Genomic DNA, 12,615 nt, shown 5'->3' on the forward strand with positions numbered 1-12,615 from the left:
TTGAATATATATATCAACAGAGGATAAGACAATGTTTAGTTTTAAATCCTTTTAGGGAAATGTATCTAGGGCCACAAACTAAAACCTTGGTGTTTCTTTGAATTTTAAATGCACTGACTGGGGATCCCTGGGTGGCGCAGGGGTTTGGCGCCTGCCTTTGGCCCAGGGCGCGATCCTGGAGACCCGGGATCGAATCCCACGTCGGGCTCCCGGTGCATGGAGCCTGCTTCTCCCTCTGCCTGTGTCTCTGCCTCTCTCTCTCTCTCTCTTTCTCTCTCTCTCTGTGACTATCATAAATAAATGAAAATTTAAAAAAATAAATAAATGCACTGACTTCAGTGCATTTAAGATCAGCCTTAGGCAAACTAATTTTTTGCAAGTAAAGGAGCTTCTGCATGGTTCCAGTACTCTCTTATAGATTGGTTTATTTAATCTTCAAAGCAACTCTATAAGATTCCTATTTTGATATATGAATTAACCAAATTTATATGAAGACAATTAACTTGATCAATGGCTGGTAAAGAATTTCAATTTGATTTTGATTTGAATCTAAGGCTAAGAATCATTCTGATATACTGTGATGTCTCTCATAAAAATACACCAAGGACATTGGGAATGTCTTATAGTTCATGGGGAAAAAAGTGATTTAAAAAACTTTTAGTAGGGTTAATGAAGTTCTAAAATAAATTCTTACAACCACATTTAGACTATTCAAATATCTTAGAATCATGCTTCAGCCCTGCCTGAAGATGGGTAATGTCACTCACTTTCATTGCTTTTACATTGACTGTATGTTGATGACTTAGAAAAGACGGAAGCCAGTTCCTCATTAGGCATCTTCATCTGAATAATTCGCCAGAAAATAAAACAATAAATTGCAAACTGAGCTAAACTTTGCCCTAAACTGCTTCTTTTATAGCTAATGTTTCCATATTGGTCATTTACACCAGAAATCTGGAACTTATGCTAAGAAACCCCCATTACTTTATTCCCATATCCAATTAGATAATTTACAAATTTACTCCTTTATATGTCTCTTATCACTTTCTATTTCAGAACTACTTCTCAAGGGCAATTACTAGTGTAGTTTCCAGACTGATTTCACAGCCTTCAATCATACCCTCATCCAATCCATTGTCTATTCTAACATGATCTAGCAAAAATGCTCTCCTGACTATAATCTTGTCTTGTTATGAACCATAGAATAACTTCCTGTCTCACAAATTCTTTAATCACACATGACAGACACTGACTCTGGTTGATATTGATATTCCTAGAAATTAAGGAAAAACTGATCAGAGATCTTGGTTAGTAACTCATGGACAGTTTGGGGAGAGTCAGTATCTGGCTGACTCCACTCTATGTGGTCTATATACTAGGCACTCCACTCAAGATTCACGCTCTTAGGAGAGAGTGACTGGCTCATCTTAAGTCATAGGAGACCCCTGGAAGATGGTGTAGGTAAAGAGCTGTGACTGATGGTTTCACCAGGGCTACATGGGGGGAAGAGCAGATCCCCAAAGGAAAGCTCATGTGGTTACTCAATTATTGGGCGAGCAAAAACAACTGACTCCTATCGCTTTTCATTTTAAAGAAAATCTCTGCTTAGTATATCTTTGTCATTCAAGGTCTAAAATGATCTGGTTCCTACCAGTTTTTCAAGTACATCATATGTTTTCTGTTTCTGGGTCTAGAATTTTATCTGTTTGACAAATATCCCTATTTTCTCGTTAAGACTCACATGAAATATCATTTCCTTAGTATTATCTTTCCTAATTCTACCAGGAAGAATTGACCGCTACCTCTTTTGTGCTTCCATTAAGTCCTCTACATGTCCCTGTAATAGCACTTATCAAGGCTCATTGCAATAATGTGTGTTTTGTTGTTGTTTTAAGAAGTTAAGTTGTCTGCCTATTCTAGTTGTTCTTTAAGTATTAGGATTATGTTTTATTAATCCATGCATCTGCAGAATACATTTGGAGTACAACATATATTTTTTTTGAGTAAGAGAATGGGTGACTACAACAGTTTTTCCTCAAAGCTATACAGGTAGAAGTGTGCTAAGACAAGATAGCCGGCCTATTTCTTATTTTTAAGTGCTTCTTGGGAAATAAAACATTAACGTTTTTTATTAGCTCTAACAACTTTTTGCATTCTCCATTATTTCTTGTTTAAGTATGCTGAAATTGGAATTTGAAGTGAAGAAAAATTTGTTTTTACTCATATGCACAACTTCTTAAATCTAGTAACTTTTTTCTCTGTTAGCTTTCTCCCCCTGGTAGTCTTTTACTATCCCCTTTGCTTTCACACATTTCCTTTCATTTTTTTTCTTTTCTTTTTTTCTGTTTTATTTTTGAGTCTGGTCATTCTGAGGTTTGAATGGCTTCTCCCTTATCCACATCAAGGCAAAGAATTGGCAATATGACCTCTGTAGGAGGCCCTTGAACTAAAGTGGAGATCTGTTGGAAGGTAAAATGGGACTTTTATCAGAGCTTCTCTCTGTCTTGCTTCTAGGCCCAAGTAGACACATCCTCCTGGAGCATTAGAGGTTTTCTTTGGTGCCTGATGTCTAAGGGGATATATCCTCCCCAGCTGTCTTAATCTGCAAATGAAATTTTATGTTAGAAAAATAAATTTAAAAAAGGAAAGGATGTTGAAATTGCTATTTTTCAAAAAGCAAAAAGCAAGATAAATGTTTAGTTATTGTAAAAGATTAGAAGGTTCTAAGTGAAATTTCTAATGCCTGGACCTGGGCCCAGTGCACTGAACCATTGTCAGTGGGAGGCTATTGCAAAATCCTCTTTTCCATTTCATGGATCTGCTAAGTTTTTAATTGTTTTCAGTGTTCTCAGTAGTGTGTAATTAGAGACCACATCTGCATTAACTGGTAAATTTCACAGAAGAGTGGAGTTTCACTTGAGTGTTTTTATAATGTACAACTAATCAGTGAAAAATTCTATGATCCTTTCCTAGATCTTTACTCCCTCCCATACTCTGTCTACCTTAGGAATCACTTGGTTAGAAAGGATCTAGAAATATGACACACGTCATGGCTAAGGCCAGGCTTTAGGCAATATGACCTGATGAACATTTAAACAGAAATGCTGGATAGGGTAGGGAAATATGTCACTCAGTGACAGAGTGTTTGACCCCAAGCTCAGTTATAGTCACATGAGACTCAGCTCTTCATGTGTAAAAACTAATGTAGGGACAATAATTTTAAAAAATATTTATTTATTTATTTGAGAGTGACAGAGAGAGCACCAGTGGGGGGAGGCGCAGAAGGAGAGGGAGAAGCAGGGTCCCCGCAGCAGGGAGACTGCTCACATGACAGATGACATGACAGATGTCAGGCTTAATCCCAAGACCCCAAGATCATGACTTGAGCTGAAGACAGACAATTTTATCTGACTGAGCCACCCAAGTGCCCTAGGAATAATAATTATAATTACTGCCATCATGGATGGCTGCAAGGATTAAAGAGATTGTGAACACACTAACATAATATGTATTGTGTATTATACAGACACATATATGTATAAATTAAAGAAGTGTATGGTAATTACAATGTGTCAAACCTTCCAGTCTCCCTCACAGCCTAATCCAAAAACAGCAGCACCTCGTAGTCAGAATTTTTCTTTATATCTCTTTGAAATCCTTATTCTAAAGCTAAAACTCAATGGAGTAGAAATAAGAAGAATATAGCTTTACATAATTAACTAATGGCCCAATATGTGAAGAAAGAGCACTTCATTTTTAGCAAGTCTTCTATCTACCATTTCTTATCATCCTTACTAGTCCCTCATAAGACCATACTAGAGCTCTCTCTCTCTCTTTTTTCTTTTAGAAAAAGATTTCCTTATTTTAGAGAGCATGTGTATATGAGCAGAGGTAGGGGCAGAGGGAGAGGAAGAGAGACAGAGAAAGAAGCAGACTCCTTGCTGAGTGCAGAGTTCAATCTCAGGACACTGAGATCATAACTTGATCTGTAATCAAGAGTCAGATCAAGCCCAAACCTTCAAAGGTTAGTTGATGTTACTTAAGTTACTTCACCAAAGAGCACTTACTACCACAGGGTGTTTTTACAGCCTCCATAATTCAAAGAGATAAATCTCTAATGATAGAATTTAAGCCAATAATATAAAGTGTTTTCAGCAAGCCCCCTCTCTCTGCTCTCTCTTCCTTCCCCTCTTCTACTCTCCCATTCAAGTTTATATTTCACCTACTTAAATATACCTGAAAACTTCCAATTATAAAAATCACTAACATTTCCAGTGTCCAGTCCATTTTCACAGCATCTAAGATCTGTGTCAAAAAAGTTATTTGTTGACTTCATTCCTCCCAAGGAAAAATCAGAAGGTACTGAATCCCTCCATTGTTGTTCTTTGTGCAATGGAGGCTGTAAAAATCACAAGAAGGAATGTGGAACCTTTCTTACCTAAAATTAGCTCATCCGAGAGAATGGTCAAGTTGGAAAAGAGCATGGTACAGTGAACCCCAAATTTAGAAAAAGTTCTGGTATGTATTGATGTCATTAGCTGTTATCTCAAAGCAACCATTTTTGGGAGGTCCATATGATCAACATTTATGTAAATCCTAATTGCAAATGATCATGATAATTTTATTTTTTTCTGATTTCTCATTCTTTTAAAAAAATTGTAATGTGTGCACATCAGTCTTTATAAGTGGTGTCATTATTGACACTTTTGGTCAGATAATTCTTTGTTGTGGATTCTGTCCTATGCCTTCTGGGATGTTTAGCAGCATCCCTAGCCTCTATCTGCTGGATACTTGTGGCACCTCCCCAGTTAGGTCAGTAAAAACTATCTTCATGTATTGTTAAACTTTTCTTGGGAAGGAAAGTCACCCCTGTTGAGACCAGTGGCCTAAAGGAATTCATTAGAACTTGTGTGAAATGGGTTCTTTCAATGTGAAGTTTCTTTGTAGAGATATTTTAAAGCTTTTATCAACTTAGAGAAGTTAGATTGGTAAAAGAAGATATTTTAATCCTGGTAGATACATTCACCAGACAATGGTAAACTGCAGTATTTAATCACATGGTGTAAAGAAAAAGTTAAGGAGCCACTGTCAATCTCTTCTGACTATGGTATTCCCATTTTTACCTTAGGAAGAGGACTAAGTATATGGAGATACCAGAGATAACTATCCAAGAATAAGGAGGGTAGGGTGCTTACACACCAACTTCTCTAGGCATTGTTTAAAGATTTCTTCTGGGTCACAGGGAGGGTGTTAACTTCTGGTTCATTATGCAGTGGGGCAGGAGAGGAGTGGGCTCTGGCCATTAACTCATATGGTGAGAGTTTCAGCTTGCTTGTCCTAGAATGGTAAGGATGGTAGGAATATGGGCAGAGTGAAAACAGTGTCTGCTATAATCCTACTAACAGATTGAAGGAATTGGTCCATGTATAAGAACCAAAAAATAACTGAAAGAATAAGATAAATGGAAAGCTGGCTAAAAACCATAGGTGGAACAATTGCCTGAGAACAGGATAACACTTTATGTTAGGACTCTGGAAGGAAGATGGAAAAGATGACTGAAAATATAGACTTATGGGTTTGATGATAGGAAGGTATAGGAATGGTATTTGCTCTTTTTTTTTCTCTGAGATAGTGTTATCCTTAGAACATGATGATCTCCAGTAAGTTAGGAAAACGAGGTTTGTAATGGCCACTAGGGGAAATGGGAGATAAGTTGAAGAAATATGAGCAGCATTTAAGAGTTTAGCTGAGACAAAAATCCAAAAATTTGTGGTGGCACCAATGTTATGGACTCTTGGATCATTTCCAACAGTACTCAGTAGATATGATACGGGGTAGAAAATGCAAATTGTAAGATTCATTCACTTATTGAATAAATGTTTACTGAGTGCATAATATGCAGTAAGCACTCATTGCTAGAGATAAAACAGTTAACAGACAAATTACAAATAAGCACAATTCTATAATTTTGTAGAGCTTACATTCTGGAGAGAAAATACAGAAAATAAATAAGATCAGCAAATTAAGGTATAGTACACTAGTGATAATCACAGAGAATGAGGATCTTGAGTGCTGGGCTTTAGAGGAAGTATCATTTTAGATAGTGTGGGCAAGGCATCTCTGAGAAGGTGTAATTTGAAAGAAAAAGTAATTGAAAGAGGTGAGCAATTGAGCCATATGGATATCTGTGAAGCACGTTTCAGGTAGAGGGAAGAGCAAGTGCGAAAATCCTAAGAGGAGGATTGGAGTATGGCTAGCATGTTGAGGAATGGCAAGGTTATGTGATGATTGGGCCAGGATGAACAAGGGCTAAAGTGGTTTAAATTGAGGTCAGAGAGAGAGAACAGATTTTGCGGTCCACCTTCTATAAAGAGTTATATTTCATGGCTTTTAGGCTGATTGAGTGCTGGAAGTTTTTGAGGGAAGATGAAGTATGAGGACTAAGGAAGAAAAGAATTAAGAATTTTGGTAGGGATCCCTGGGTGGCGTAGCGGTTTGGCGCCTGCCTTTGGCCCAGGGCGCGATTCTGGAGACCCGGGATTGAACCCCATGTCGGGCTCCCGGTGCATGGAGCCTGCTTCTCTCTCTCTCTCTCTCTCTCTCTCTGTGACTATCATAAAATAAATAAAAATTTAAAAAAAAGAATTTTGGTAAAAGCATACTTTAAATCATCACTGAAAAGGAAAGGAAGTCTAAGAGTAAGGAGATACAAGAGAAGAGAAGAGAATCAAGAAAAAATGAAGTTAAAGGAGAAAAGAGTTTTTAGGAGGACAATATACTTATTAATGGTAGGTGTAACATTTATTTAGCACCTGCGATGCGCCAGATACTTTGGGTATTATCTCCTTTAAATTTGCCACTTACCTGGTACAGTAATCAATATTATTATCCAAATTTTACAGATGAGGAGATTGAGAGACTAAGCCAAAGACACATTGCTAGTCAATGGTGAAACAAGGTTTTGAGCTCCATTAGCCTGACTCCAGTTAGTAATAGTGCTAAATGCCACAGAAGATTCTTGTATGATAATGATGGACACAGGTATATGGGAATTGGATGTCAGGAGGTCATTGGTCATAGGTAGTGAGAATGTTGACAGGACTTTGTTGTGGTTTAGTGTGAATGACAAGGAAGTCTTTACTTGATATTTTGGGATTGGACAGTCAGGGTGATTATGGAGAATGATGCCAAGATGTATAAATTTGAAACAGAAAGGATAAAGGGATTTATGATAGTTTATAGCCAGAAAGAAAAGGGCAAGAAAGTGAAACAATGATGTGTGAGTCAGATAATTTATGGGGCAAAGTCAGGCAATAAGTCTGAGGGGTTGGAGTTATGAATTAGACCTAGAGAAGACCCTTGTTTTACAAGAAATTAACTGAGGACCAGAGAAGCAAATTGTGAACCCAAATCATAAAACCAATTAAATAGTAGCCAGGGACCAGAGTCCAGGTTTTCTGATTGTCAAGAGAAGTTCTTTCCATTAGGCCACTCAGCCACTCTTGCTGAATCATCATTCACTGGTTACTTATCCCCAGTCCAAGGGAGTTATTGTAGTTAATGAATAGACACAGTACAAAAACCACTGTAAATGTACAGTTCCATAGAAACACTAAAGACATCATGACCTTTGGGTTTCCTCATGACTCACTCCTTCCCCCCTGCAATTTTGTAGCACAAAGATGGACTTTTCTTGACTATAAAATGGCTTTCAGATACTGCAGGTTCCTACACTGATGCCAAGTGGGGACTCCAGTGAAAGGAACTAAGGTCACCCTCAGGGAATTTCTAGCTGAATTAGGCTCCACTAAGCCTTGAAATAAAAATTCTTCTGGTAGGGAAATGGGGTACAGATGAGAAATCAAGCCAGTGTGTGACTGGGCATGATTTAGAGCAATTGTTATTGATATGACAGATCCTAGCAGGCAACCTCATGAAAGCCTGGATTTTAGTTGCAGTGCAAGTAGGTGAAATGAATAATTGTGTTTTTGACTTTCCAATTTCCTACACCTTGCCAGTGGTTATTGCAGACATAATTTGGGCCATGTGTATTCCACAGAGGTTTCTGATTTAAGAATCTAGAGGGTTTTTTTTGGGGGGGGAGGCAAGCAATATTCAATGTATTTCATCTATGCATAAGATTTTTTGTATTTATTTTTATGGTGATGGATATTTTTGGCATGATATAAAACGTTAGACATTTTTAACTTTGAAGGAATGACAAGGGTCTATTTTTAACACTTACATTATCTTGGGCAAACATTAAAATTCTTGATTAATGTTTAACTATAAGAAGTACACTCAAGAATCCATTTCAGGATTCAGGCTGAGTTGTCTTGAAAATTTGAATTCAGACTCCAAGGAGAAGCCCCGAAACCAAGGGTATTGGCTATAACAGAAAGTGGAGCCTTACCTGGCATCTAGAGAATGTGGACTGGATATAAGATCTTAATCTTTTCCTATCTTACCACAGAAATTTGGATGGAGAAACGGTATGTATCTCAAAGAGAAGCGAACCCAGGAACTGCTTTTACTAGGAATCATACGATTTTGGAAGGTACTCGATTCAAGAGAGCCATTTTCAAAGGGCGATACTGCAGAAGTTTTGGTTGTTGTGAAGACAGAGATGATGACTGTGTCACTCATTTCTATGAGGCAAATGCACTATGTTACTGTGATAACTTCTGTGAAAGGGAAAATTCTGATTGCTGTCCTGATTACAAGTCATTTTGCCATGAAGAGAAAGAAAGGCCTCCTCACATAAAGCCTTGGGATCCAGAAGGTAGGCTTTGGGAATGTGCTTAAATGATTTCCTGGTTCATTACAAGATCTGTCAAACTGTCTTTCCCTCTCCTTCCTTCATACTTTCCTTCCTATCTTAAGAGGAGGTGAAAAATGAATATTATGATTAAGTAAATTTTCTTGGACTGTTAACGTGCTTTGCTTTAGATGCAACATATCTGCATCCCACTAGTACCTTTAAGAAAGTTCCAATGTGCTGGCTGTGGATGCTGGTCTGGATCCTGTTGTGAATACTGTCTTAATGTATATAGGGTTACTTAAAACCCTCCCTTCTTTCCTTCCTTCCTTCCTTCCTTCCTTCCTTCCTTCCTTCCTTTGTAAAATGTTTTGACAACAGGACTCTTAAGCTCTTTTGAGTGTAACCTTTTAGGGAATCTCATCAGTCACAGGCCTGATCATCTGCAGATTAGTCTAACATTTTGCTTATTACGTCTTATGACTAGTGGACCTCCTGGCATTAGAACCTGAGGTATATCAATGCCATTAATGCCAGTGCAAAAGCAAAACAAAGTCAGCTAGCAACCTGCCTAAGTAATACCAAATAGATTTTTCATGTGTATTTTTGTTTCATTTCATTTTGCTAATCTGGGATTTTTTAAACTATTGAAACAAAGGAAAGCCTCCTAAAGAGTAATTGTAAAAGTCAAAGACTGAGTGGATAAGTACAAATAATTCATAGGGAGAATGTTGGTATTCACTATATTGGTCTAATTATAGGAGAATGGTTCTGGATTCTGAGCAATCAATGCATCCAAGATTCGCAACAAAACACAAAGCAACACTCTTTTGCTATACTTAACTAAAGCACTTTTTTTTTTATTGCCCATCACATCAAATTTCTTCAGCAGAAATGTAGGTATAATCAGAGCTCTGTAACACTAATGTAAATGAGTGATGGTGACCAGAAATTTCAGTTGAAGACAATTTAGGATTAGCTAGGATTTGGCATCTTTATTTAAAATCCAGATCTCATTTCAAAATCCAGATCCATCGCCTTCATTCACAATAATGTCATCTTGCTTGTAAAACTGAGGAAATGCTTCTTAAAACGTGTATGTATTATGTTAAAATTTCCACAGAACTGTCATTTATCCCAGACCTTTGCCTCTACCAATATATAGCCCAGAACACATTAAACGTCTATTTTCTCCTGAAAAGTGGCAGATCCTTTACTAAGAATGGGGAATCTAGTCATACATCAAAAAATATTCATTGAATATATTCACTATGCCAGGCATTGTACTTAGTGCTGGGACACCAATGGGGAAGAAAAAGAGAAGATCTTATTCTCTTTGGAGGGATGGTAAAGTTGCCAGGGTGAGGGTAAGATATTAACGAATTCATCGTGCAGTTGCAAATCATGATAAATTCTCTGAAGGAAATATTTAGGGTGCTGTGAGAGTATATCAGAATGTAACATTAACATATAAAATATACCATCAGCCTGAGGGGAGTGTCAGTGAGGATATTTCACACAATACTCCAGGAGTGCAGAGAAATGAGCTAACTTAAAGGAGAATTGGCAGAAAGTTGTTGTAGATCTGGGGGCTCGGAGCTTAGCTTGATTCAGGGGTTGGAATGTGGTCAACATTTCAGGAGAGTAATGTTTAACAGAGGGTCGGAGGGTGACTTGAGATGAGATTTGAGAGGTGAGTAGAGATCGGATTATGCCAGGATGTACAGGCTGTGCTTAAGATTTGAGATTTTATTCTGTAATGAGGACTCATTGAGAGATGTCAAGTAGGAATAGTGTTGGCTTCAAGGCTGTTGAGTCTCAGTATCACATGTAAGCTGTAGTGCTTTTGATTTGCTACAATGTATTGAAGTTTTTCTTATTTGAGACATACAGCTCATTTAGAAAAGTAATTGCTACTTCTTCGATGTCCATTTTTGTTTGAGAGCTAGAATTTTGCTATGACTTTAATTTAGGGTAATGTTTTAGGTAGAACTTATGTTCCAGGTATAGTTTTTATTTCATTCATTATGAAGGGAAGCAATTAATCATTTTACTTAGTAGCAAAAAGTTCACATTAGACTATAATTGCTCTTATGAAGGTAATTTGTTTTCTTTTGTTTTATCTTGTGAAAGTAGCTAGTCAGAAGAAAATAGCACCACACAACACTAAAAATTGTGCAAAATTAAAATAAAAACACAATGGTATATTATTTAAACCAATTTTTGTATGTAGAATCTGACTTCCCTTTGAGATGCTAAGTTGTTCATTCACTGTTCTACTAAATATTATTTTTCAGTTATCTAATTACATGGTATTCTCTGGTTCTTTATACTGCAACTGTGTCAAGAGCTCTTTTTAAACCAGTGACTTAAAACTATGTACACCATCTTAAGTATTATAAAAGTAATTATGTCCCTTTTGTATAAACTGGAAGTAGGACATATCTTCCTTCTGTGTGTGTGTGTGTGTGCGTGTGTGTGTGTTTTCCCCCATCTCTGATGATAACTTCTAGCAATTGAAGGATTTCAGTGCCAGATACCCTAAGTAAGTGATAGAGTTTGAAAGAGAACCAGAATGGATTTTCCTGACAAATCTTTTGGTGTAGCAGATTTTAAGGGCAGAGTCTAGTTTAGCATCTGTTGTGAACAGACCTAAGTTAACTTAATTATGCAGAACTTTTATGTTCACATTGGTAAAAAAATGTGTGTAAGTTACTGACACATTTGAATTGGATAAAGATTATTTACTCCTTCATAACCTCCTTACCATATTATAATGAAGATAAGTCATAGTCCAAATTCTTCATATACGTTGATAGTTACAAATATATATATTGGTAAGGAGTCATAGACCAACTCATACAACCTGGGTAAACTTCATGAAGTCTCAAGTCTCTGTCCTTTAGAGGTTCCGACATCTACCTTGCTTGAGTAATTTATTGGAGGCATGTGTGACATGTAACATAACAAAGGGGTAGGATTCTGTCATCCTTGTAGTGGGCATCAGGGAATGAGAATGCTTCCTACTCAGTGGCTGGACACAGAACATTTTAGAGATCAATCCTAGGGTACCAGGTCTATGAGTAAAGTCTTTTGACCTTAAGAGAAACATATAAGCTGTTGGCTATAAGAGTGGGATAATGGGGCATGACTTTTTAAATATTTTAGCTAATATATATAAACTGGATACTATTAATTGAACCAGTAAGAGCTGATTACTTATATCCATTATGTTGATTAACAAGCCACTAACTTCACCAATGAAAGCCCACTTCTTATGTCTATTATAGTGGTACTCTTGGTGTTCATCCAAAGATGGATAATGGAAGCATTTATAGCAGCTGCCCTGGAGTCTGGCCTTTCAGAATGAATGCTACTGACCACCCCTGGGATATGGATTCCTGATCAGAGAAAGTAACTGTCTCCCCTAAAATGAAGTTTAGACCAGCACAGATATTATAATGTATTATGATGAAATATTAAAATAAATTACATATAACATATTATCATCTTTACAAAAAAATCAATGGGCCAACTGTTTGACTTTCCAAATGCCTGATTTGCCTTATCTTGTGTTCATGTCTGTTAAGTTGTAAAACTCTATTAATTTCAACAGTCATTATCTTTTTTTTTCTTTTGTCTCTTTTAGCTATTTTACTAACAAAGGAAAAAAAAAAAAGGAAATGAGACAGATGCTGGTTAAGGACTTGAAGCCAAAAGAGGGCTTTTTCAAACTTGGGAGCTAGAAAAACACATTTTATAAATTGAGCATTAATCCAGAAAAGAAGGGGGGGTGATAATGCTTTAGGAGAGAAAGAGAGGGAAAGAAAGGAGGGGAGATAAAAAAGAGAGAGACA

General features: G+C 37.0%; 1 protein-coding gene across 2 annotated transcripts in view; it reads left to right on the forward strand.

Annotated features, from left to right (window-relative positions):
• The first annotated feature begins 8,350 nt into the window (after positions 1 to 8,350).
• TINAG (tubulointerstitial nephritis antigen) overlaps positions 8,351 to 12,615 on the forward strand; it is a 97,798-nt gene continuing 93,533 nt past the window's right edge. For both annotated transcript variants that reach the window (XM_055330862.1, XM_055330863.1), the window contains exon 1: positions 8,351 to 8,782. In XM_055330862.1, the coding sequence (XP_055186837.1) occupies positions 8,428 to 8,782 (355 nt within the window). In that variant the 5' untranslated portion in view covers positions 8,351 to 8,427. The remainder of the gene's footprint in view (positions 8,783 to 12,615) is intronic.

Source organism: Nyctereutes procyonoides, unplaced genomic scaffold (genome assembly GCF_905146905.1).
Source record: "Nyctereutes procyonoides isolate TBG_1078 unplaced genomic scaffold, NYPRO_anot_genome, whole genome shotgun sequence".
Taxonomy (NCBI): domain Eukaryota; kingdom Metazoa; phylum Chordata; class Mammalia; order Carnivora; family Canidae; genus Nyctereutes; species Nyctereutes procyonoides.